Raw genomic sequence first — 27,909 nt, 5'->3', positions numbered from 1 at the left:
GTGGTAGGACATAGAGTGGTTAGCAAAGCATATGGGATCCATAAATGGAGGTAGAGTACAAAAGTAGAGAAGTTATGCTGAACTTTTATAAAGCACTGGTTAGGCCACAACTGGAGTATTGCGTCCAGCTCTGGTCACCACACTTTAGGAAGGATGTGAAGGCCCCCGAGAGGGTGCAGAGGAGATTTACCAGAATGGTTCCGGGGATGGGGAATCTTAGCTACAAGGACAGGTTGGAGAAGCTGGATTTGTTTTCATTAGGGCAAAGGAGGTTGAGGGGTGATTTGATAGAGGTGTACAAGATTATGACAGGTTTGGATAGGCTAGACAGGGAAAGGCTGTTCCCACTAGTTGTTGGTACAAGGACTAGGGGACACAGATTTAAGGTTTTGGGCAAGAGATACGGCAGGGGGGGGGGGGGGGGGGGGGGGGGGAGAAAAAGAAATGTGGAGAAAAACTTTATGCAGCGAGTGATGAGGACCTGGAACTCGCTGTCGACAGAAGTGGTGGAAGCAGACACGCTCAATGTTTAAGGGGAGACTGGATAGGCACTTGAAGGAAATAAACATGCAGGGCTACAGCGATAGAGCAGGGGAATGGGACTGACTGGAATGCTCTAGAGAGAGAGCCGGCACGAACTCGATGGGCCAAATGGCCTCCTTCTGTGCGCCGTTATGACTCTATACAAGGCTTCATCCTGCATAACAGAAGAACAGTTCAACTGCATCCTCAAATTATTCAAAGTGGAAACTTTCATGGAAGTAAATCACTGATGAGTAGATGGTGGTAAAACATACCTCAAACCTGTAAAGAAACTTCAGAGCAAGTTACCCAGGTTAGAATACAGAAAAAAATGATTTGTATTCCAATTTTCCATTTCACACCAGCTAGAATGAAATGAAATCTATGAATGATTTCAAACTGCCCAGTTAGTTAGCAATTATAAAATTTTATTGCACTTTGCTACAAAGGGCTAGAAAAAAAAAGGCCCGCTACTTTACATGGTTTTAATAGAACAAATGTGAAATGTCGCCCGAATTGCATACTTACCGATTAAGAATGTTAGCATTACAACATCATCCATTACAAACGCATAACTGTGATTACTATATTACTTCCCTTCCTACAAGTAATGAATGATAAATTCCAACTTTCTCTACATTTACAATGTTCCAGGAACACTCTGTATCCCAAAGGAAACTGCATCCGTTGGGACATTTGGGACTGACTACATCAAGGTTGCAGATCATTAATTAAATTAGCAAACCAGCTGTATTATGTGCAAGGCTGGCCAAGAACAAGCTGGGTGTTACCCACATTCACAACACATGACTAAAGTTTTTTGATAGGGAGGTTTCACAAAACCTTAAACAAAAGCTAATTGTGACCTTGCCGCTGATAAAAGTAATGAAATCACATAATACTAAAAAATTAAATTTTAGAAAGTGACTGTAAAAATGTCAGATGCCCAATCTGCTGCATCATGCAAAATTGTCTGCATTTCCACCCCCCCTTTCCCACTCACCAAAAGCCAACAAGTTTCAAAAGCTAAAATCATGGCTGCCACAAGTTTTTGTCTCTTCAACTCCCAATATCGCTGACTCTTGACGTATGGCTCCATGCGCACTGGCAGCCTTCCTGCACCTCTCCAAAAACAACCACTCTACGTGCAATCCTAAAGTGACCGTTACAGGCTGTTCCACCATGTAAGGCATCACAGCCCAGCCCCATGGTTTCCTCATTGGACCTCAGCACACATGCGCTTTGCATCAGAGGTCAGTTGAGGGGCAACCCATTTCTCCCGACTGTAGGACTGACACAAACAATAGCACCTCACCGGAGATCAGATCACATGACACAGGCTGGGTATTGAACCCAGGATCCTCTATGGTTCAGTAGCATGTTGGGATGTGCCTTTATGCACTGAATCTTCTCTTGCACCGCACCCCCCCACACTCTTTCACTTGCTCACCTAATTTTTTTTTCCCAGCAAGAATAAATTTAGCATCCTTTAGTGAGCATTATAAAAACAATTTACTTCAGATACCTCGAGCGTTCATTAAATATGTATTAAAAAGTTACCTTTAATGTAAAAAGGAGGAGAACTGCCGGACAATGAAACTAGTAGGGTTGATGGTTATTTAATATGCAACAGCCACATTAGCTGCCCAGCAAGCACTCAAGTCTGAGCTTTTGGTTTCTCAATTAGAGTATCAAGGTACTGCTGAGCTATATTACCAAATCAATAGGGAACAATCTGAAGCGATTCTGCTGAAACTCCACAATACTCTGGTCAGGGAGCAGTTCAATCACTGTTTATTTCTGATCACTGAGACACAAAGGAAACATTCAAGCCCTGGGAATGGTAGAGAGGGCCACATGTTTAAGCTGCAGTGTCAGAGAACAGAGTGATGAGGGAAGCTTAGGAAAACTCAAGACGCTTCAGCCTAGAGGAGCTGGTGAAAGAAAAGGAGAACCATGTGAAGATATACAAGATACAAAAGTGGAATAGAAAAGTGTAATCCTCAGCACGATTAGAAATTAAACCATGAATGTAGGACAAGGGGGCAAAGGTGCAAATTGGTAAGAGACAAGTTTAGGCCTGATGCCAGGAAGCACTTACTCACACTATGATTAATACCTGGAAGAGTCTACTGGATAGGGCACCAGACCGGAAGCAAACACTCGAATATTTCAAGAGGCAATTTTGTCTACATAACACTTCAAAAAGTAATTCAATCAATGTGAAGCTCTTTGGAGCCTTCGAGAGGTAATAAAGTATTATACAAATATAAATTCTATTGTTTTCCTCTCTGTATAGCAGCCTGGGTCGTTAGTAGGCTAACTGAGCTGCTCGCCCACATTTATTTTCCAATGGTGCTGCTGTCTTCTTGTAAAGCAGCTGCCTGCAATGTGAAAGCCAACACTGTGCACATACAAGCCAGTGACCACCACATCCCATGAACGAATATTTTTAAAAAATAGCAGCGATGTCATAACACGAGGATAATGGCTAGGCTTGTGGGTGATGTCATGATGTGCGCCTCTTCTTGGGCAGTCCCTCGGAACCGAGGATGACCTGCTTCCACACTAAAAAGAGTTCTCAAGTGACTGGTTAGTCCAATGCGGGACCTACAGTCTCTGTCACAGGTGGGGCAGACGGTGGTTGAAGGGGTGGGTAGGTGGGGTGCTTGGTTTGACGTGCGCTCCTTGCACTTTCTCCCGGCGAAAAGACTGTGTTCGGCACCTTCCCGGATGCTTCTCTCCACTTTGTGCGGTCTGGGGCCAGGGATTCCCAGGTGTCAGTGGGGATGTTGCACTTTTTCCAGGCGGCTTTGAGGGTGTCCTTGAAGTGTTTCCTCTGCCCACCTGGGGCTCTCTTGACATGTTGGAGCTCCGAGTAGAGCGCTTGTTTTGAGTCTCGTATTGGGCATGCGGATGATGTGGCCAGTCCATCGGAGCTGATCGAGCTTCGACGTTGGCCTGAGCGAGAACACAGACGTTGGTGCGCCTATCCTGCCAATGGATTTGCAGGATCTTGCGGAGGCAGCGTTGGTTGTACCTCTCCAGTGCTTTGAGGTGCCTGCTGTACATGGTCCATGTCTCTGACGCATACAGGAGGGCGGGTATTACTACTGTTCTGTAGACCATGAGCTTGGTGCTGGGTTTGAGGTCCTGGTCTTCAAACACACTCTTCCTCAGGCTGCACTGGCACACTGAAGGTGGTGTTGGACGCCGTCATCGATGTCGGCCCTTGTTGACAGTAGGCTCCCGAGGTATGGAAAGTGGTCCACATTATCAAACTCCTTGACGAGGCTTTGGACAATCAGGGAGCAGTACTGTGTTGCGGGGGCAGGTTGGTAGAGGAGCTTTGTCTAACGAATGTTTAGTGTAAGGCCCATGCTCTCGTACGCTTCGGTGAAGGGGTTGACGATGGTTTGGAATTCAGCCTCAGTGTGCACAGACGCAAGTGTCGTCTGCATACTGTAATTCAATGATAGAGGATGGGACGACCTTGGATCTGGACTGGAGGCGCCGGAGGTTGAACAGTTTCCCGTTTGTTCTGTAGATTAACTCCACTCCAGCGGGGGAGGTTGTGGAGGGTGCTCTTAGCCTTCAGTAAGAAAATGGGCCATGCTAATCAGTGAAAAAAAATCCAGTACCTTCTATTGGTGGCTGCAGGAGACCCATGCTATAGGAGCAGGGGGCTGAAGAGCAACAAAGTGACTTTAAAAGTCTCTATGGAAGGAACTCATTAGATGGGCTGAATGGCCTCCATCTGTATTTATGTTTATATTACCACACATATCCTTAAAAGTCACCATGTACAATTAAATTAATCTATGCAAGGTTGCGTGTAGAAAAGCAGGTTTAATGCTGATATTAACGACTATGCAACTGGTAGAATAGATAAGGGAGAACCAGTGGATGTGGTGTATTTGGGCTTTCAGAAGGCTTTCGATAAAGGTCCTGCATAAGAGATTAGCATGCAAAGTTAAAGTACATGGGATTGGGGGTAAGGTACTGACTTGGATAGAGAACTGGTTGGCAGACAGGAAGCAAAGAGTTGGAATAAATGGGTCTTTTTCCCAGTGGCAGGCAGTGACTAGTGGGGTACCGCAGGGATCGGCCCTAGGACCCCAGTTATTCACAATATATATTAATGATCTAGACGAGGGAACTAGATGTAATATCTCCAAGTTTGCAAGCGACACAAAGCTGGGTGGGCGCGTGTGCTGTGAGGAGGATGCAGAGAAACTCCAGTATGATTTGTACAGGTTGGGTGATTATACTGCATCTGCCCAATGTGGATAAACGCGATGTTATCCACTTTGGTGGCAAAAACAGGAAGGCAGATTATCTGAACGGCAATAGATTGGGAAAAGGGGAAGTGCAACGAGACCTGGGTGTCCTTGTGCACCAGTTGCTGAAGGTAAGCATGCAGGTGCAGCAGGCGGTTAAGAAGGCAAATGGTATGTTGGCCTTCATAGCAAGAGGATTAGAGTACAGGAGCAAGGATGTCTTGCTGCAGTTGTACAGGGCCTTGGTGAGGCCACACCTTGAGTATTGTGTGCAGTTTTGGTCGCCTTATCTGAGGAAGGATGTTCTTGCCATGGAGGGAGTGCAGCGAAGATTCACCAGACTGATACCTGGGATGGCAGGAATGACGTATGATGAGAGATTGGATCGATTAGGCTTATATTCGCTGGAGTTTAGAAGAATGAAAGGCGATCTCATTGAAACTTATAAAATTCTAACAGGGCTAGACAGACTAGATGCAGGAAGGATGTTCCCGATGGCCAGGGAGTCCAGAACCAGGGGTCACAGTCGAAGGAGAAGGGGTAAGCCATTGAGGACAGAGATGAGGAGGAATTTCTTCACCCAGAGTGGTGAACCTGTGGAATTCTCTAATGAATTGGCCTCAACTGCCTTCTGTGGTAAATATATTCAAGAAGGAGTTAGATCTATTTAAGGCTAAAGGGATATGGGGAGAAAGCAGGGACAGGGTACTGAATTTGAATGATCAGCCATGATCGCATTAAATGGCAGAGCAGGCTTGAGGGGCCAAATGGCCTACTCCTGCTCCTATCTTCTATGTTTCTATGTTTCGGCTAATGTAAAGCAAGTGCTCAACTCTGTCTCAAGCTTTACTTACCGATTGCATAATGTCTCATAGGATTTGCACATAATACACCTCATCTAATGGCGCATCAGATTGAGTATCACCACTAGAATTCAACTGGGCTTTAGACAGCCAGAAACCAGCACAACACAAAGCCAGTAACTGTAGTCAAGGCCATCAGCGCAGCCAACGTGCATAACTACTTTATTTTAAAAGGGCTCGAACGATTTATTTAAAGGGTGAAGGACAGGTAAGAACAGGAACAATTACAAGTCTTTCCAAGTAACAAACAGGAAAACAAATTCAAGCTCCGGAAACTCTGGATGTACATGTAATAATTCATTGGTGAAACTGTTGCACTTTTAACAAAGGCAGAGCACCTTGACCTTACAAGCGAGTTGGAAAGTGACATTTTTAAAGTTGATTATATTCCAGAAAGCACTTTGGATCAAATACAATAGATAGTCTGCAATATAATGATTCGGAAGTTTAGGTCTTAAAAGATGCAAGGCATGGACTCTGGGATCGGTTGCATGACAGTTATTAATCCTGGACTAGCAACTTGGTGTGCAGTGTAAAGAGATTACTGCAGGCGGAGACCTAGCTAGCTCAATAGGGTAACAATGTGTGGGAAGCTAGCTGATCACGGCCAAGACAGTGAGGATACACAGTTGGTTTCAGCATTCCTAAGGCTGGGATCGGGAGATTCTGCTCCTGATGATTATCCAGTGACCACTACTGGAAGTGAACACACTAATGTTTGGGAGGTCATAGATCTCCAGAATCAAAATACCCCCATTAACACACCGAGAACAAGCTGGACAAGATACCAGACAGCTGCTGCCCCTCCACCCACTCCCATGGTCGGAGCTGCAGTACAAGATGCTGTTTTCAGGAGGAGAAAATGGTGGAAGCCAAAAGGAATTTATTCAAGATTATAAAAAAGAATCAAAGACAGAGACTGGGGAAAGAATTGGTAGAGTTGTCTTTCTTAGTGACATTCTTTTTGAATTCATGATGCAGCTAGATAATAACCAGAGCCATTCTTCACTGAAGTGCAACCACATTATGGGACAAGATTTTTTCTGCGCACGTGTGCAGCTAAATTAGAAATTTGTTCTTTATGCCGGTTTACGAATTTGCGGCACAGGGGAGATCTCCGCCCTGAGCAGACCATACAATAATTCAGACACAATCGGGGTCATTTTAACCTCCAAAAAAACAGGTGGGAAATTAAACTATAAAAAAATTCCAAACCTGAACCCACCCACTCCAGAGGCAGGATGGGGGGGGGGGGGGGGGGGGGGAGAGAAAGAGAAAGAGGGGCAGGCAACCAACCCACTCAGAAGGCAGGTCCCTCACTTAAGTATTTTAATGAGGCTGCGTGCCAAAGATTTTCTCTCTTCCAACTTTTACACTGGCTGGCCTCTGGAAACTGGCAGCTGAAGATTGCTGGACCGAACAGGTGTGCCTTTCCAGCACTGCTTGTGGGCCAGGAGTGCTTCCCCCACCCCCCCCAGTCCAAGCTACCCTGTTAATCTGTTTTGTGATCAGATGCCCCCCAACCCCCTCCCCACACTCTTCTCTGACAATCTATAAACTGCCCCCCACCCCGCTCCGTAAATATCGGGGCCAAACAGGCGGTTGTTCCTCCAACCTCAATAATGAAAAGCACTATGCAACTTTAAGCAAGATGAAATGGCTGTATACCCAACAACTAGTTTAATGAAATTTTAAAATCCCTCTACTGTTTTCAGTAAATATATTACATAAATACACACTCAGAAAAGTACCAGGCTATCTATGTAATGAATATGAATTGACCCCAAACTTGGAACGGCACCAGATGGGACAGAAATTCTTTAGTAGCAAATATATTAACAGGCTGGGATTACAAACTAAAAAAAAATTAACTCATGTTGCCCTTTGCAATTAAGTTTGAATACTGTGTGGTATGGAGATGCTAGTCTAACTCCCCATGAACACAATGGTGAAACCCAAAACCAGAGACAGCTTTCACTGAACACCCTAGGGGCAAGTCCAGGACCTCACTCAACAGGGAAGCTGCACTTGAAGTGAGCATGGGTTGGAGATGGGGTTATATCGTTGTAGCCCTAATTCTGTGAAGCACCCTGGGACACTTTTCTACTTCAAAAAGGCATTATATAAATGCAACCAGATTGTTTTGGTACACAGGAACAACAGAGGAAAGAACTTGCTTTTATATTGCACAGCCTCAGGGTGTCCGAAAGAACTTTACAGACAAGCACTTATGAAAGAAAAGCAAAATACTGCAGATGCTGAAAATCTGAAATAAAAACTGAAAATGCTCAGGTCAGGCATCTGTGGAGAGAGAAAGAGTTAACGTTTCAGGTCGATGATCTTTCATCAGAACTGGAAAAAGTTAGGGATGTAACAGCTCTTCAGCAAGTACAGAGGCAGGGAAAGGGGGAGAGGGGAGGAAGGAAAAAAATAAAGGACTGTGATATGTGGAAGGCACGAGATGATGGTGCAAGGCAAAAGAGGGTGGTAATAGGAGAAGTAAAGAAACAAAAAGATGGGTCGAGAGGAGGAGGTGTAAATGGCAAAAGCAGAATCATTACCAACAGCTGCTATCCAAAAGAAAATGGGAGAAATGGTTATTATCTGAAATTATTGAACTTAATTGAGAGTCTGGAAGACTGTAAAGTGCCTAATTGAAAGAGGTGCTGCTGTTCCTCAAGCTTCATTAGCAGTATAAGAGGCCAAGGACAAAGAGGTCAGAGTGGGAGTGGGGCAGAGAATTAAAATGACAGGCGACTGGAAGCTCAAGGTCACACTTGCGGACTGAATGGAGGTGCTCCGCAGAGCAATCACCCAATCTGAGTTTGGTCTTCCCAATGTAGAGGAGACCACATTGTGAGCAGCAAATACAGTATACTGACTTGAAAGTACAAGTAAATCGCTGTTTCACTGGGAAGGAATGTTTGGGGCCCTGGACAGTGGGAAGGGAGAAAGTTAAAGGGCAGATGTTGCATCTCCTGCACTTGCACGGGAAGGTGCCGTGGGATGGGGACAGGGTGATTGAAGAGTGGACCAGGGTGGCACGGGGCGGGGGGGGGGGGGAAGAATGGTCCCTTCAGAATGCTGAAAAAGGGGAGGGGAAGATGAGTTTGGTAATGACATCCCACTGGAGGTGGCAGAAAATGATCCATTGAATGTGAAGACTGGTGGGGTGGAAGGTGAGGACAAGGTGGAACCCTACTGTGGTTCTGGGAGGGAGGGGAAGGGGTGAAAGCAGAACTGCGGAAAACAGGATGGTTACGGTTGAGGTCCCCGTCAACCTGTTGAGGAAAAAGGAAGACATATTGGAAGCACTGGTATGGAAGGGGGCATCTTCAGAACAAATGCAACAGAATGGAGAAACTGGTAGAATGGCGTCCTCAGGAAGCAAGGTGGGAAGAATTGTAATCAAGGTAGCTGTGGGAGTCAGTGGGCTTACAGCAGAGTGGGTTTATGAAAAAATCTCAAGACACCAAAGAAAGAATATACTTGCCAGAGGGAGTGCAGCGAAGGTTCACCAGACTGATTCCTGGGATGGCAGGACTGTCGTATGAGGAGAGATTGGGTCGACTAGGCCTGTATTCGCTAGAGTTTAGAAGAATGAGAGGGGATCTCATTGAAACATAAAAATTCTGACAGGGCTAGACAGACTGGATGCAGGGAGGATGTTTCCCCTGGCTGTGGGGTATAGAACGAGGGGTCAGTGTCTCAGGATAGGACATTTAGGACTGATGGAGAAATTTCTTCACTCAGGGTGGTGAACCTGTGGAATTCTCCGCCACAGAAGGCTGTGGAAGCCAAGTCACTGAATATATTTAAAGAAGGAGATAGATAGATTTCTAGACAAAGGGCATCAAGGGGCAAGGGGAGAGAGCAGGAATATGGTATTGAGATAGAGGATCAGCCATGATCATATTGAATGGTGGAGCAGGCTCGAAGGGCCGAATGGCCTACTCCTGCTCCTATTTTTCTATGTTTCTATTACAGTACTATAACTATGTAACGAATGGAATTGAATTAGCACATGGATTTATTAAAAGCGACTGTAGTAATAAACTCCTTTGTTTGCCAGACAACATAAAACAGCAATTAAAAATGACAAGAACATTAAGTAAATAGCAAAACAATAGAGTACAAGCCAAAGGAAGTTATGCCAAGTAAAGACGGAGAGATCTATAGCTTTGCATAGTGCTCATCGCATCTTAAATGCCCCAAAGCACTCCACGTATAATGAATGACATCTGTAGTGTACCCATCTTGCCCTTGTCCTCTGGAACTCCAGTATTGCGGTCTTGCCACCCCCACAGCACCCTACCATCAATAACCTCGAACGGTGTTCCCTCTCTCCCCTGGCTCAGCACCCTCACAATGCACCTCAGTGGCCTGCCTCCAAAGACTTCATTTTGTACAATGAGAACTATAGAAATGTATGTTGTAGAAATGCACCAGCCTAGACTGTATGCTCAAACTTTGGAATGATGCTTGAACCCCAAATTTTCTCACTCAAAAAGGCAAAAGTGCAGCAATAGAGCCAAGCTAACAGTTAAAACGCATTAGCTAGGCTGTTCAGTTTTGGTCTCAAAAGAAAAACATGCATTGAAATAGAACAAAAGGGCAAGTATAAAGTGGAAAAAGCCAAGAGGAAATATTTGAGAGCTTAAGCCTTACAATCTAGAAAGGCGGTGATTAAGTAGGGGGACTCGAATGAAGTACATAAAATATTAAATAAACTTGGAGAACGCAAACCCAAATTATCACTTCAAAGTAACCGACAAGTAAGATCAAAACAAATAGAAAGTAGTCAAAAATTTAAAACATGAGGAAAAACCTCCTCATTCAAAAGAGCAATGTTTCTGGAATGGTCTTCCATATATGGTAAGCAGAGCAAAAACAAGGCTAAGGCTTCGATGGGCCAAATGATCTTTTCTCATCTTTTAAAATTCTTGAATGATGCACACGAAGGCATGGAGGAAAATAATGGACAATTTTCAGATTACTTAAAGAATTGTCCTTCAATATTTTATATACGTGTACCAACCTTTGCAAGACGTGCCCTCTTGATCAGGTCATTGAGTTTTCGCAAAGCAGCATTTCGAGGGAGGCTCTGGATATCTTTGAACAAATCTTGCTCCTCTGCTTCAAAAAGCTTGCGATTGTCTGGAATCAGTAGAGGGTGAGACCAGAACGAGCCAATGTACACCCGAATCACTTCGGGAGTATTGACAATTTTGCCCAGAGACCACATGAGCGCACCATAAACACGCATTAGCTGCTGGGTCTCAATCTGGTCTGCCTTGTTCAGCACCACACGGATCTTGTCCTCATGATTCTTCAGTGCTTTGATAACCTCAGAAAACTCATCAGAAATGTCCAGCTTATGAGCGTCAAACAGAAGGACGATACGGTCAACTCGCTCCGCAAACCATTCCAATACTGCGGCAAAGTCATAACCTGGAAGTAACAATAAATGGAAAACTGTTTATTTTGCTTTAAAATAAGTACAAAATCTACAATTTTTCAAGTTAAGGGGGGGGGGGGGGGGGAAGGAAAAAGATAATGCACAAGAAAACTTGGGAGGTGGTGACAGCTAATTATATCTCCCCTCTGGGTTATAAAAGAGCCAAGTTAAATTTAGCTCGGATTTGAACTATTTATTCTTCAGTCACTAATAGTTAGCAAATGAAATGGAGTTTTGTTACATTTTACATGTGAAACAATCAAATGGAATTAGATTTTTACTTAGCAAAAGGAACATTGGGAATTTCAAATTTTTTTTTATTTATTTATTTTTTTTTTTTGAATAAAATGTCAAATCTGCTCACTCTCAACCGGTACGTTGTCGCGCAGTGTACGGTGCCCATTAATGTGGTGTCAACAATAACTTTTACTATACCCATGTAAAACATTTATTTAGGTTTCCACATTTTCCACAGCAACAAAATGGTCCTAACCAAAAAGTGACAACATTCTCTGTGGTTGTGACCAAGACTGTTTATCCACCCACATTCTCCTTCACCTCGCTGTAGCCTTCGACACAACCGGTCACACCAGCCTGGGTAAAGAGTGATCATCATATCAAAAGTTTAGATTAGTAATGGAGAAGAGCAAGGAACAATCTAAAGTAGAACTTCCAAGTTGAAGAGGGCTAACTTCAATGGGATGAGAAGGGAGCAGCCAGGGTAAAATGGAACCAAAGATTGACAGGAAAAACTGTAATGGAACAATGGGTGATCTTTGAGGAGGAGATATTTCAGGTACATTCCAACAAGTGGGAAAGGTAGGGGAACCAAAGCAAGGGCTCCTTGGATGATGAGGGAGCTAGAGAATATGATGAAACAAAAAAAGTGTACGCTGCATGTCAGGTGAATTCAAGTGAGAACCAGGCCAAATACAGCAAGTTGAGAGGGGTAGTGAAGAGGAAAATAAGACTGGCAAAGAGGGAATACGAGAATAGAATGGCAGTTAACATAAAAGTGAACCCAAAAATCTTCTACCGGCATGTAAATAGCAAGCGGGTAGTAAGAGGCGAAGTGGGGCCTATTATTAGGGACAAAGGTGGTGGTGTATGCTTAGAGGCGTAGGGCAAGGCTAGAATGCTTAATAAACACTGATACAAAGTACTTATTAAGGAAGAGGGTGCTGACAAAATATCAGTAGAAGCAGAGATGATAGAGGTAATGGATGGGGTGAAAATTGGTAAGCAGGATGTACTGGAAAGCATGTAAATGCTTAGAGTGGAGAAGTCGTCTGGTCCGGAAGGCTTGCGTCCCAGGTTGCCAAGGGAAGTGGAGGTGGAGATAGCGGAAGGGCTTGCCATAATCTTCCAATCTTCTAGATGCGGGGGAGGTGCCAGAGGATTTGGAAGTGGCAAATGTGACACCCTTGTTCAAGAAAGGGTGCAAAGACAATTCTAGTAACTGCAGGCCGGTCAGTTTAACATGGGTGGGTAAGGTTATAGAAACAATAATCAGGAAAAAAAATTAACATGCACTTGGAGAGGTTTAAGTTAATTAAGGAGAGCCAGCACGGATTTGTAAAAGGCAGATCGTGTTTGACTAATCTAATTGAATTTTTTGATGAAGTTTCAGAGAAGGTTGATGAAGGGAATGCAGTGGATGTTGTCTATATGGATTTTAAGAAAGCATTTGACAAAGTACCACATAAAAGGCTGGTTAACAAAATTGAGGCTCATGGAATAGGAGGATCAGTGTGAGCTTGGATAAGAAATTGGCTTAAGGATGGAAAACAACGAGTCGTGGTAAATGGTTGTTTTTTCAGACTGCAGAATGGTAGGCTGTGGTGTTCCCCAAGGGTCAGTGCTAGGACCACTGCTCTTTTTGATATAATGACTTGGAAATTGGAACACAGTAAAATTTCAAAATTTGCCGGTGATACCAAACTTGGAGGTGTGGCAAAGTGAGGATGATGCCAATCGACTGCAACAGGACATGGATAGGCCAGCAGAATGGGCAGATGGAATTTGAGAGAGAAGTGTGAGGTGATGCATTTTGACAGAAGGGGTAGGGAGACGCAATATACACTTAATGGCACAGTTCTAAAGAGTGTGCAGGGACAGAGGGACCTGGGGGTTCATGTGCATAGATCTTTGAAGGTGGCAGGACATAGAGAGTAGTTGGCAAAGCATACAGGATCGTGGGCTTCATAAAGAGAGGTATTGAGTATGAATGCAGGGAAGTTATACTGAACCTTTAGAAAGTTCTGGTTAGGCCACAACTAGAGTATTGCATCCAGTTCTGGTCACCACACTTTAGGAAGGATGTGAAGGTTCTTGAGGGTGCAGAAGAGATTTACCAGAATGGTTCCAGGGATGAAGGATTTTAACTACAAGGTTAGGATGGAGAAGCTGGGGTTGCTCTACTTGGAGCAAAGAAAATTGAAGGGAGATTTGATAGAGGCGTACAAGATTATGACGGGTTTGAATAAGGTAGACAGAGAAAGGCTGTTCCCATATGATGGTCTTCAGGCAGTCCTTCGGAACTGAGGATGACTTGCTTCCACATTAAAAATGAGTTTGCAGGTGACTGATGAGTCCAATGCGGGACCTACAGTCTCTGTCACATGTGGGGCAGACGGTGGTTGAAGGGGCGGGTGAGTGGGGTGCTTGGGTTGACGTGCGCTCCTTGCGCTGCCTGCGCTTGGTTTCCGCTTGCTCCCGGCAAAGAGACTCTAGGTGTTCGGCGCCTTCCCAGATGCTTCTCCTCCACTTTGTGCGGTCTTGGGCCAGGGATTCCCAGCTGTCGGTGGGGATGTTGCACTTTTTCAAGGAGGCTTTGAGGGGGTCCTTGAAGCGTTTCCTCTGCCCACCTGGAGCTAACTTACCGCGCTGGAGCTCCAAGTAGAGCGCTTGTTTTGGGAGTCTCATATCGGGCATGCGGACAATGTGACCCGTCCATTGGAGCTGATTGAGCGTGGTCAAAGCTTCGATGCTGGCCTGAGCAAGAGCACAGACGTTGGTGTGCCTATCCTGCCAATGGATTTGCAGGATCTTGGAGGCAGCGTTGGTGGTACCTCTCCAGTGCTTTGAGGTGCCTGCTGTACATGGTCCATGTCTGAGGCATACAGCAGGGCGGGTATCACTGCTGCTCTGTAGACCATGAGCTTAGTGCCGGGTTTGAGGTCCTGGTCTTCAAACACTCCCGACCGAAGGCTGCACTGGCACACTGCAGGCAGTGTTGGACTTGGTCGTCAACATCTGCCCTTGTTGACAGTAGGCTCCCGAGGTATGGAAAGTGGTCCACGTTGTCCAAGGCCGTGTCGTGGATTTTGATAATCGAGGGGCAGTACTGTGCGGCGGGGGCAGGTTGGTAGAGGACCTTTGTCTTACGGATGTTTAGTGCAAGGCCTATGCTCTCGTACGCTTCAGTGAAGGTGTTGACGATGGTTTGGAGTTCAGCTTCAGTGTGCACAGACGCAAGTGTCGTCTGCATACTATAATTCGACGACAGAGGATGGGACGACCTTGGATCGGGACTGGAGGCGACGGAGGTTGAGCAGTTTCCCGTTTGTTCTGTAAATTAGCTCCACTCCAGTGGGGAAGCTTACTGAGGGTGAGATGGAGCATTGCAGCAAGGAAGATCAAGAAGAACATTGGTGCGTTGACACAGCCTTGCTTGACCCCGGTTCGTATGTGAATTGGGTCTGTGGTGGAACTGTTGGTCAGGATCACGGCTTGCATGTCGTTGTGAAGCAGGCGGAGGATAGTGACAAACTTTTGAGGGCAGTTTCCATTAGATGGTACAAGGACTAGGGGACACAGATTTAAGGTTTTGGGCAAGAGATACTTTACCATTCAGTGGAAGGAAACTGAAATTCACGTATGCTTACTCAAATACAGGTGTAAAGCTCGCATTGCTTACCTCAGATTACCGGGGACATTTGCTTCATCTTTTCTCAGGTCACCACCCCCCCCCCCCGACTTGTGGCTGCTCAGGCTCAGTTCCCACAAAGATATTAAAATAAGCAGTTCGACATGAATGCTGACTTTTGATTTACAGACTTGTCATAGGAATGTACAGGAGTAGTAAATACTATATTAGTCCACCTGGATGCCCTCAGAATTCACGACTGCCTCTTTCAATTGATTGTCAAATGTTCTGTGGAACTCGTTCTTAAAATGACTGATGTTGAATATTGGGAAGGCCGAAGCCATGGTCTTTGGTTCCTGCCACAAACGCCGTTCTCTAGCCACCGACTCCATCCCTCGCCCTGGCAACTGTCCGAGGCTGAACCAGACTGTTCACAACCTTGGTGTTCTATTTGACCCAGAGAGGAGTTTCCGCCTACATATCCGCACCATCACCAGGACCGCCTATTTCCATCTCGGTGACATTGCCCATCTCTGCCCTTGCCTCAGCTTATCTGCTGCTGAAACCCTCATCCATGCCTTTGTTATCTCTAGACTGGACTAACCTTGCCCGGCCTCCCTTGTCCTACCCCGCCTAAACAAAACTGCAACCAGTGTCCTAACTCACACCAAGTCCTGCTCACCCATCTCCCCTGTGCTCGATGACCTACATTGGCTCCTGGTTAAACAACACTTCGATTTTAAAATTCTCATCCTGGTTTTCAAATCTCTCCATGGCTTTGCCCCTCCCTATCTCCAATCTTCTGCAACCCTACAACCCAGAGATCTCTGCACTCCACCAATTTTGGCCTCTTGAACATCCCCCAATTTTAATTGCTCCACAATTGGTGACCATGCCTTCAGCTGCCTAGTTCCTAAGCTCTGGAATTTCCTCCCTAAACCCCTCAAGAAGCTCATTAAAACCTACCTGTTCGACCAAGCTTTTGGTCATTTGCCTTAATATCTTGCATGGCTCGTGTCAAATTTTGTTGGATAATGCTCCTGTGAAGTGCCTTGGAACGTTTTACTATGTTAAAGGCACTTGCAAGTTGTTGAGGTCATCAGCCTTGATTACCTTCTCCCAGCATTCCAAACATGAACTGCCCAGTGTGCGAATTAATTACATCTGATCTGTCCAATCACCTTCCCATTTCACAACTACATCCCATGCCCATAGTTACCATCTCAGGTCATGGCGAACAGTTTCTCAGGGTTCAACCTGTTGGTACCCTTCGTGATCTCTACAAGATCACCATAAACATCAAACCTTTGTATCTTTCAGACAACTCATTTGCAGGAACACACAGCTTCATTTTTCATGCAATCAGAAGATGATCCAGTAATTCTGTTACAGGTTAAAGTGAAATTCCAATAGGTTTAAATTTTTATGGTTTTAGTGCATTCAGCTGCTAAAATTAATTTACTTTTGCAATAAATAAAATGAACAAGTTTGCATTGCATCAGCTCGGCATTTCTAACTGAATGGCTTAAGTTGCTGAAATCAGCATATTCTGCAACTCTTCCAAAGTTTCCAACAAGGCTGGAGATTTGCATAAAAATGAATTCATGCATGAGGAAATAGTGTCTCAGTTGTACTTCACTAGAGGAAACCGATTACATAAACAGGATGACAATTTTATGAAATGTGACAGCTATTGCACAGGCAGTTCCTTTCAAATAGTAAACACAGAGCTTAGTGAGCGATTACACAAATACATTTAATGGCTTTTAGTCTTTATTTTATGTTGCACTTGTTCGGCATCAGGGAAGCATTGCTCCGGAACACTAGACTGACAATTGCAGAGGGGACATGCCTCATCTGCTCAGTGCAAAATATGGTCCCGCAGATGTAACCAAGTTAATCTTTGCGTTACATCTGCAGGACCATATCTTGCATTAAAATAGAGGCCCGACTGCTCAACAAGTTATCTTGACTGCTCCCTGGGCAAATCATCACCGGGGTGGAAAAGATGTGTTGATGGGGTAGATGGAGAGAAAGTTTTCCTGCTGGTGGGTGGGGGGGGGGGGGGGGGGGGGGGGGGGGGGGGAGTCTAGGACATGACCTTAAAATCAGAGCCAGGCCATTCAGGAGAGAAGTTAGGAAACACTTCACACAAAGGGTGGTAAAAGTGTGGAACCCTCCCACAAAAAGCAGTAGATGCCAGCTCAATTAATAATTTTAAATCTGAGCGCGAGAGATTGTTTTTGCTCGACAAGGGTATACGAGGATATGGAGCCAAGGCAGGTGGATGGAGTTACGATACAGATCAGCGTACTACTGTTCCCATGTTCTTGACTTGAATGATCAGCTGTTATTAATGCAGGGTGTTCAGCGAGTGCACCAATCTGAACCATGTATAATAAATGAGCCAGCTCTTCCCCCACCACTTTTTCTAACTAGAACATAAATTAATAATTCAAGCAAATTAGAAAGGGCAAAGAGGCACAGAAAAGCAAAATATAATGTTACTCTCAATTTATTGTAATCATGATTTCTATAAAGGATACTGATGAAATCTGAGTATTTGCGGAGCTGAAGTAATGAGAATTTGGGATAGGTTGCTTGGCAAGGTAAACAATTTTTTTTTGAATGCATCCAGATTTGTTCCAATGAATATCCAATGAATATCATACAATCGCACGCCGAGTGACAATCAACAGTGCGCCAGATGCATTCGAATCCTAGGTTGTTTTGCAGTGCAGAGTCCGCATATAGGTCAGCTTTAACACAAGAAAACACCCAAATTGTTTATACCAAGTTCCAGGTTGATCAGGAGTCAAAGCTGTTCTATAGAAAAAGGTTATCCATCCATTCCTCCAGCAGGATTCCACTGTTTTTGTCAAATACATTGTTTCATGTACAAAATATATAAAAATGTAAACATTAAAAAAAACCACAAACGCAATACTATAACATGTTAAAGAAAGCAAGTGAATCAATCATTCAATATTCATGGTGTAAGCATCAGGTTTCCCCAATGTATGAAACAAGGGTTAAGAGCTGAATATTATCTGCAAAATAAAACTGCAATTAAGTGAAAATATATCTGCATGGCAAGGCGGGGGGGGGGGGGGGGGGGGGGGGGAAAAAGGAGGAGAAAAGAGAGGAAAGAGTTTAGTTTTCTAAATTTGTTCTTGGTGTGGGTGACACCAACAAGGCAGTATGGATTACCCATTCCTGGTTGCCTCAAGGGCATCAAGAGTCAACCTCAGTATGGGACCAGAGTCGCACATAGGCCAAGCACGTGTGGGCAGCAGATTCCTTTCTGATTTTCTAGCACCTAGATTTATTGAATTCAGTGGATTTGCACTCATGACCTCAGGGTTCCTAGCCCAGTGTCATAAACATACAAGTGAAATTTCATTTATTTCAACGGCTCAAAAACAAATGTCACCGAGCCAGCTTCTATTTTTTGCTTTTGGGATACACGAGCTAGATAAAAAAAGGTGAGGAAGGTAATTCAGCCCATTCTAGTTCATCCATCTAGAGAGGAGCTACAATCTAGTCTCCCCACCCCCCCCCGCCACCTCAAGAGCATCCAGTGGTTTCTTAAATGATACAATGGTCTAGCTAATTAGAGTGCTGTAACATCAGACTATCACAGGTTAGTGCCATGATGATGCTCAGTTGGTCTTGAACAGTGGTGAGTTAATATAATCTGGCATCAGGATTACAGGCCTTTTAGTTTCATGAATCAGTCACAATCGGCTTGGAAGATATTTTGGAACAAGGTGCAAATTATATAAAAGCCTCTACGTATTAATGGGCATTTTTTTAAAAATATGGATAGATTGTTTGACATCATTCTACAATGTGGGCATAGGCATGAATCAGTTAGTAGTATGAGAGTCTGGATGAGGTACAGTACTGACCAATGACAGGAGGCTCCAAATCAAGAAGGGACTGTTGCAGAATTTCATTATTTTTAAACTCCTTTTGATATTTTTAACTAGTCATTTTTTCCACCTCCTTTAGCAGGGCAGGTGACCGCCTTCTTAGATGTTTGCCAGTGTGGCTCTCTAAACATCTGCCTGGCTCATGGTCACCTCGGAGCCAGAAGATTGACAATTATTGCAGGAAAAATTGGGTCCGAGTGGTTTTGAGGTAAAGGAGAACAGACATTAAGGTGAAAATACAGGAAAGGTCACTGGAATTCGAGCCCTGAAACCTTCCTCGATAACCTATAAATACAGTAAGGGATTTTTTAAACACATGGAGAAGCAGGCAAACTGCAAGCCAGTGCTTAGCCTTGCATCAGTGAAGCGAACAGTGATGTAAGCGTTCATTAAGTGGGAGCAAGATTTTTTTTTTTTTTTTTAAAGCTATGCTGCTTTTATTTGAAGTACCTCCATATGGGCATCTACGGAGCCAGCTGTAACCTTCCTCTTGCTCTGCTCGAAGATAAAAGATGGTTATGAAGAAAAAAAGACAGACAAAAACATTCAAAGACTGTATTAAATCCCTTCAGTTCAGGCTGGCCATGATTAGTTAAAAGTAATTCAAGACAGACATTGAAAAGGGTTGTGCCATCACTTTAGTTTTAAAGACAAACATTGAGATAGCAGAATGTTATTGCCAATGACACTCACCCAGCAACCTATTTAGTACTCTAAGACAGCAAACTGCTCTGATTTTTTTTTTGGGGGGGGGGGGGGGGGCGGTGGAGGGGGGAGGAAATTGTCAAAATGGAAAGAAACTCACTGACTTAACAGTCGCTGCATTCATCGATGGCAGGTCAGGCACCATTGCTTGACCATATATGGTACGTTAACATTAGTTTGTGACGCCAATCTCTCTGGAACTTTTATTTTCAGAATCTTTCTGGTTTACAAGAGAAAAAGAGATCTGAAGCCTTTAGAACTTTAATATTTTACAAGATTTGTGATCACATTTTGGGGAATTCCATTCTTGTGTTACACTCCATTTACATTCCGCATTGAGGTGTCAGTCAGTCCCTGAAGCAATAACTGCTCTGTTAAGATTAAGAAAATCAAATTAACCCTCCCAGACTATAATATCGGAAGACTAAGTGTTCAGTATACAGTATATTCCGATGGATTAAGACATGACTGTTGAATCTTTGTGGGTTTCTGAATCACTGAATAATCCAATTCTTTTATTTTGTATTTCCTCTCACTCCCATTGTCTGATTTATGACCCTGTTGATTAAATCCTTTCACTTTGTCACTCCAATGAGCTTATATTAAACATGGCTTCATCTGATTTTGAATGAATTCCTTTAACATCTGAGCTTTAAGATGTGATCTGCCCTACTTAAATTTAAGTTACATATACCTCAAAATTCTTGGGTTTTGCAAATACATCAAGGCTGTTATAACAGATAATTCAGCCAGAGCTTCAGACAGTCACAGGTCAATTTTCTTCTTCACCAGTTAAGTACTTTAATGTGAGATTTCACATTTCTAATGGTTATTCTCTACTTTTGTTATTCACCAATTAGGCAAAATCTTCTTCTGCAACTTCAATTTTTTGTAATCACTAATGCTCCCTAACGTGCAGGCCCACCTCACACCTTGACTGTCCCCAGTTAGGCACTGCCTGCTCCCTTACCCAGACCTTTACCACCAAGCCATGTTCTATTCCCTCCGGTTCCAGCCCCAGAGATTCTTCCTGACACAGCTGGTTTATAAAAAAAAAAGATATGGGGCAAATGTTAGCCACTCTGGAGGAGAGTACTGCTGACCCCTCATTTGCCACTTTCCTGCTCCCATCCTCCCTAGCTCGCATACCAGGTGATCTTTGAGAGAAACTTTCTGTAGTTCGATTGGGCTTTGAAAGCCCTGCTCCCTCCTATACACAGCAGTCAAGGCACGAAGGTGAAGACTTCTCGTCTGCAAACAGTGGCTGTTTGCCACCTCGTATCACCATGGGATCATTCATATGAACATACAGAAGAGAGGCAGGAAAAGACCAGCTTATTCATCAAGCTTGACCCACGCTCATGATGCCTAGCACATCATAACTAAATATCCTACACCCCAGCAGCCATGTAATCTCCTGGGAGACCAAAAAAAATAGAAAAGAAACCCAGGGCCAAAACATCTGGAACATTGCTCTCGGATCCCTTAAGTCATCAAAACCAGTCCAGGAGATCACATGGACCTTTTGTACGTCAACTGTTAATCCACTTACCTTTTATAATAAGTGATCTGTGCCCCAGGCAGGAACTGGTCTAGCTCCCTTTTGAAGGGATAGAGAGAGTCGGCTCATACCATAAAAGCCAGAAACACATTCACTAATCTCTGGGAAAAGAAACTACCACCTAACATCTAGCCTGCGCCTGCTCTTGTGTAGTTTAAATATAGGACCCCCCCAGCCCTATTGTCAGCTGGCCTTAGTCAATATGCACTACACTGTAATTTTTAAAATTACAAAAAGTTTAATTTCAAAATTTGCACAGGACACCAAATTAGGGACTGTAGTTAACACAGGGGAAGACTGACAAATTACAGGAAGACATTAATAAACTTGCAGAATGGGCATGTAATTGGCAAATGAATTTCAATAAAAAGGAGAGACTTGGATTTATATAGCGCTTTCAGGACCACCGGACATCTCAAAGCGCTTTACAGCCAAAAGTACTTTTTGGAGTGTTGTCACTGTTGTAATGTAGGAAATAGATAAGTATGAGGTCGTACATTTTGGTAGAAAGAATAAAGTGGTCACATACGTCTTGGAAAATAAGTGTCTAAATGGGGTAGAGGAACAGAGGGATCTGGGGGTACAGGTACATAAATTACTAAAAGTAGTGACGCAGGTCAATAAAGCCATCAGAAAAAAAAAAAGGTTCATTACTAGAGGGATCGAATTGAAAAGCAGAGAAGCGATGTTAAACTTGTACAGAACCTTGATTAGATCACACTTGGAATACCGTCAACAGTTCTAGTCTCCATATTATAAAAAAGGATAGAGGCACTGGAGAAGGTGCAAAAAAAGATTTACTAGAATGATACCAGAACTGAGTGGTTATACCCATCAGGAAAGAGTGAACAGGCTGGGACTCTTCGCCAGAAAAGAGAGAAGACTCGGGTGATCCGATAGGAGGTCTTCAAGATTATCAAAGGGTTTGATAGCATAGACATAGAGAAGAGGTTTCCACTTGTGGGCAAGGCTAGAACAAGGGGCCATAAATATAAGATAGTCACTAATAAATCCAATAGGGAATTCAGGAGAAACTTCTTTACCCAGCAACTGGTTAGAATGTGGAACTCACTACAAGGAGTAGTTGAGGCAAATTGCATAAGTGCATTAAAGAGAAACTAGATAAGCACATGAGGGAGTAAGGAATAAAAGGATATGTTGATGGGGTTAGAGGAAGATGGGTGGGAAATGAACACTGGCATGGACTGGTTGGGCCAAATGGCTTGTTTCTGTGCTGCAAATACTTTGTAAAATTAGAGATTAAATTTAACTGTGGATGAGCAGAGTGCAGTATGGACAGCAGCATCAAGTGGTTACTGTACCAGCTGATTATGTCCTTCACGGTTAGGTGTGAATGAAGAGAGAGGAATTGTAAAAGCCTACTCTGGATTAAAATTCAAATGTCAGTGAGTGGAAAAAAAAAACTGAGCGGGGCAATCCCAGGAGCACGAGCACAGCCACCAAGATGGACCACCTTCTCTTACAGTTCCTATACTGCAGACAGTACCAGAATCCTAGTCTACCAAACCAACTACTTAGATAGAGGGCCGAGACCTACTGACATTGACTCTTGTTCGCTCAGTCCATCCCAATTGTCTGGTCTGTCTTAACCATATGAGCATTAAATGTAATATCTGTTACATGATCACCAGGGACCAATCCCTAGTGTCCTGGTACTCGTCACTATGCAGTCACAGCACAGATGTGAACTCTGGCACTGCCAATGCCATCAGCACCAGAACGTGTTATTTACAATCACTGGTACACTTATATAGGTGCCACACGTCAACTGTTGCTGATGCCTCCCTGCTCATTCTTAACAGCGGGCATCTTCCCTCTCCTCTCCAAATCAGGAAAGCCAGCCCATGACCTGGAGGCAGGGAAACAGCACAACCCCCTCTGAGGAAAATATGTTATTTGTGACCACCAAAAGGTCAAAGACCAAAATTGGGCTCTAAAAATGTGGACACAGGAAAGGGGCAGATTAGGAGACATACAGAAAGAGAAAATGAAAATAGAAAAAAGTATGCATGGCAGAGAAAATGAGAACATGAGACACAGACAGGTAAGAGATGAGGAAGCAAGACTCAAACATGAGAGAGAGCGAGAGATCCTAATTTCCCCCTCACCCCACCCCAGAGTTTTAAAGCAGAGACCACCATTCAGCCCATTGCACCTGTACTGGCTCTCAAAGAATTATCCACACTGTCCCATTCCCCTGCTCTTTCCCCAAACTCTGAAATTTTGTTTTTCAAATATTTTTCCACTTGCCTTTTAAAAAGCTGAGAACAAAGAAACCTGTGAAACAAGCCAGGAGATAGACAATAGAAGATTTTTCTTTAACAATGATTAATGCCACAGGATATCAATCAATGCACATATTCCACAGCTGCTGCTTCAGGGAAAAACTGAATACATGGTGTAACTTTCAAAATGTGCATAATCCTTGACATCAATATTTCCATATCAAATTTCCACTTTTGAAGTTCCTGCAGTAATAACTGTTGCCAAATGACAGATCTCACACCAAAGTGTCAAAAATCAAATACTCTCGACGCCAAGCAGAATCCCTGAAGTACGAGAACAATTCAAAATAGTTCACTACAGTTCACTACTTTCCTCATCTCCGCTGTGTATTTATTTTAATCCTTTTTGTGCCTGCCTGTAAATAAATTCTATTTGAGAGAGTGACCCCAGGGGTTAGCAGGACTGTGCCACTGAACAGTCAGCTGCTTTTGGATATGACACTACTGCTTTAGATTCCTCACTGAATCAAAAAAGTGCCCCATTGGTCACAAGGCTAGCCTGAATGAGCAATTGGTAATCCACTGCATCTCCTCCAGAAAAACATGGGACGGCTGGAAACCAAAAAGTGGGAAAAAGGGAAACCGACAAGGGAAAAAAAACTTTACATTCCTTACATCGGAGATTCTTTTGTATTCGGCACAAGGCTGGCCCGAGGGCAGATGAAAGAGAAAAGAGCGCCGTTGCAAATAGAAACGAAAACAGAAATCACTGGAGACTGGCCAGGATCCAGAGAGATGGCAAAGCAGCAGACGTCCCAGGTATCGACCCTTGCTCATAACTGAAATATTCTTCAGTTCATGGAAGGATCACTCTCAGCAGAGGCTGCCTGGCCTGCTGAGTGTCTCTAGTGTTCTTGTTTTGAATTTTCAGTATCTGCAGTATTTTGCTTTTTGTCATTGTAAGTAGGTCTCCAGTTGAAAACTATTTTAGCAGTGCTTATTCCACCCATATCGAGCCCCTATCCAAGTGGCTCGTGCTAACAATTACTTTAGCTTGTGGATGGGGGTGCCAAAGGGAATTGATGGGGCCATTCTGCAAATGCCAACACCTAGAAATTCAAGTAGGAGGCACATCTCACCTGAACGCAAAGCAAAATGGACTGCAACCAAGTACAACTGATGCTCTGAAGACCAAATTCTGTAACACTAAATTGAGTGAATAAATATGACTGAAAATGGGTTCAATATAGGGATAATCAAATGCTCAACTGAAAGCTGCGGTTACAAACTAGCTTGGAATGTAACTGAACACTGAATAATGTAAATTTTAATGTCAGACTGAATATCTGGAACTGGTGATCAATTAACTTCAGAGGCCAATGGGGGGGGGGGGGGGGGGGGGGGGAGAAAAGTCAATTTTGTTTTTTGAAAAATCTCTTCTCGCCCCCCCCCCCCCCCCCCCCCTTCTCCTTGAAGGCAGTGACTCATGAAAGAAAAATAAATTTATATAGCGCCATTCACGACCACAGACGTCCAAAGCGCTTTACAGCCAATAAAGTACTTTTTGAAATGTAGTCATTGTAGTAATGTAGGAAATGCAGCAGGCAATTTGCGCACAGCAAAGTCCCACAAACAGCAATGTGATAATGACCAGATAATCTGTCTGTGATATTGATTGAGGATTGATTGAGGGATAAATATTGGCCAGGACACCAGGGAGAAGTTCCCTGCTCTTCTTCAAAACAGTGCCATAGGCTCTTTTACATCCACCCGAGCGTGCAGAAGGGGCCTCGGTTTAACATCGCATCCAAAAGACGGCACCTCAGACAGTGCAGCACTCCCTCTGTACTGCACTGGAGTGTCAGCTTAGATTTTGTGCTCAAGTCTCTGGAGTGGGACTTGAACCCACAACCTTCTGACTCGGAGGTGAGAGCGCTACCAACTGAGCCAGAGCAGACACTCCATAGGCACTGCAATACCTCATCTAAGTGGCCATTCATGCTGTCCTGGGTGAACCTAGTCAGTGACAATTGGCAGGCTATTGAGTTTTGGGTGTGCGATATCATGTCCTTCCTCACCAGGGGTTAGTGCATTGCAAGAGTGAACTTGCATTTACATAGTGCCTTTTGCAACCGTAGGATATTCCAAAGCGTTTTCCAGCCAATGAAGTATTTTTTGAAATGTAGTCATTATTTTACAGTAGGAAACCTGGCAGCTAATATATGCACAGCAAGATTTCACAAACAAGATGAAATAAATGACTAGATCATCAGTTTTTGGTGTTGGTTGAGGGATAAATGGCCTGGACACCAGGAGAACACCCCTGCTCTTCGAATAGTGTCATGGGATCTTATGTTCACTTGAGGGCGGATGGGGCTTTGGTTTAACATCACATCCAAAAGTAATCAGGAATGGGAACCCTGGATAATTATCCCCTTAGGGATGAGGAGAGTTGTAGCACCCTTACTGCTACCTCCGCTGCACTTGGCTAGCTCAGCACAGATTGCGCTTAGGACTTACTAGTCCGTATACCTCAACTACATGCTGTCATTACCAGTCATCAGGAGCTTCGGAGGGAAATGAGCAACCTCTGAAGAGGATAAATGGCAGAGATTCCTTGGCGATGCAAACGTAACATTCAGTTTACAGGTGCGGATCAAATGGCTGTTTCTTGCTGGAAACTGTAGGAACTGGTACAGCTGACCACATTAGTTAGCGGATCTGCAACTCAAATTTTTGCTTACAACCTTGTTAATTATGAGCCTTGACTGGGTTATTATGACCCTCCCAGATATGCATCATCCCATATGGGCCAAAATCATGTTCCTGTTATAGTACACTGAGAACTAAAGATGTCAGCAACTGCTGAAATTTGAGCCAAAGAGTGTAGTTCAGATGGTGTTGTCCTAAATTCTAGTGGAAACATTGGATCATCACAAAGTATTAGTGGCAAAAGTAGCATAACTTCTGGTCATGAATTTTTAATTTGCATTCCCATGGACTCACCAACATATCTAACCTCCTGAGAAAACAGAATAATTACAGGTGACTGCAATTCAGCCAGCACTTGGAACAACCTTCAAATGAACACCCATCAACTGCTACTGTAACTTGCACATAAACACCTCTGAACACCTCACGGTGCCTCAGAGGGGCAGGGGGGCTTGACAATTCCCCAACACACCCACTTGACATGGAGGCCAGTGAAGGAAGATCTACACATTCCCACCTAACTGGTAAATGGCAGGTTGAAAAACATGTAACAGATGGTTTTGGGGGGGGGGGGGGGGAGGAAGAAAAGAGAGAAAGAAGAAATGTAGCAAGGTAGAGAGTTCTTTTTAAATGTCTGGAGGCTCTGCCACTGATGGTGGAGCAGGGAGGAGGACAACAACTACAGTTGGAAGAGTGCAAGCTTGGTCATAGGGTTAGAGAAGACAGCAGAGGTAGGGTGGAGTGGGGAGGCCACAAAGAGATTTTTAAATAAGGGCAACAATTCAGTGAAGAGGAGCCAATGGAGATCAGGAGCGATAGGCAAGTGGAACTTCTATGGGCTAGAGTGCAGGTGGAGGAGTTTGAGTGAGCTGAGGTTTATGTAGGTTGAAATTTGGAAGACTGGTGGGGAAAGTGTTGGGAGAAATTAAGCATGGGAGTGAAGAAAATGAGAATTTCAGTGGTACAGGGGGTAGGTATAGAAAGATGAAGAAAAGAGGAGGCTTTGGTGATGGGGGCCAAATTCAGGAGCGACTACACAACAGACACGATTGTACTGTACTCCTAGAAATCTGCTCCTTCACTCCTGAAGCCAAGTCAAATGAAACATCCAGCATACCAAACATTAAGTTATTCAAAGCTGGCCAGTTACATTTCACAGGTGAATTTTCTATGACCTCACAGAATTGACATGGATTTATGATTCTAGTTACTATCAGTTAATTTCAGACCAATCATCACCATTAACTTACAATGAATTGTGTTCATTCCAGTCTTCCTTGATTGTGGAAAAAGTCATCAATAAAAATCAGGATCCAGGATCTCCACTCAATTTTTTACAGCAATAAAATCCACTCCAATGCTCTTTAAGGATTGTTCTAGCCAATACTATGTTTGTTACGGTAGGTTAAACATTTTAAACTTGGTTCAAGGACATCTCAATAGGATCAGTTTTCTTTGAAATCCCTGAGAACACCACCTGGTGGATGACACCGATTCCTTTTTGTACGGCCTCCAAACAGATGTCATTACAGCCATTACCCATTTAGCGTCAAGCTCTCATTAATGGAATGGGACCAAAGATGATTGCCACTTCTCGTCCAGGGAAAAGCCTGTCCTCACAACATTAAGATGTATTCTTATCCAAGTAAGGAAAACAGCCTCTGGTGCAAAGCAAAATAAACAGTTGCAGATTAGCTGTCGTGGCTATTACTGGCTTGCTGCAAGGTAATTTTTTTAATTTTTTTTTAATTAGATTGCT

General features: G+C 43.8%; 1 protein-coding gene across 1 annotated transcript in view; it reads right to left on the bottom strand.

Moving 5' to 3' along the window:
* The window catches only part of LOC147113093 (EH domain-containing protein 3), a 110,218-nt gene that overhangs the window by 14,547 nt on the left and 67,762 nt on the right, over positions 1 to 27,909 (bottom strand). Inside the window, exon 4 of the mRNA XM_085997949.1 lies at positions 10,704 to 11,116. Coding sequence (XP_085854075.1) covers positions 10,704 to 11,116 — 413 coding nt within the window. The remainder of the gene's footprint in view (positions 1 to 10,703; positions 11,117 to 27,909) is intronic.

Source organism: Somniosus microcephalus, chromosome 9, assembly GCF_052327205.1.
Source record: "Somniosus microcephalus isolate GS21.2 chromosome 9, FLI_Smic_1.0, whole genome shotgun sequence".
Classification (NCBI taxonomy): domain Eukaryota; kingdom Metazoa; phylum Chordata; class Chondrichthyes; order Squaliformes; family Somniosidae; genus Somniosus; species Somniosus microcephalus.
This window is presented reverse-complemented; position numbering and strand designations above follow the sequence as displayed.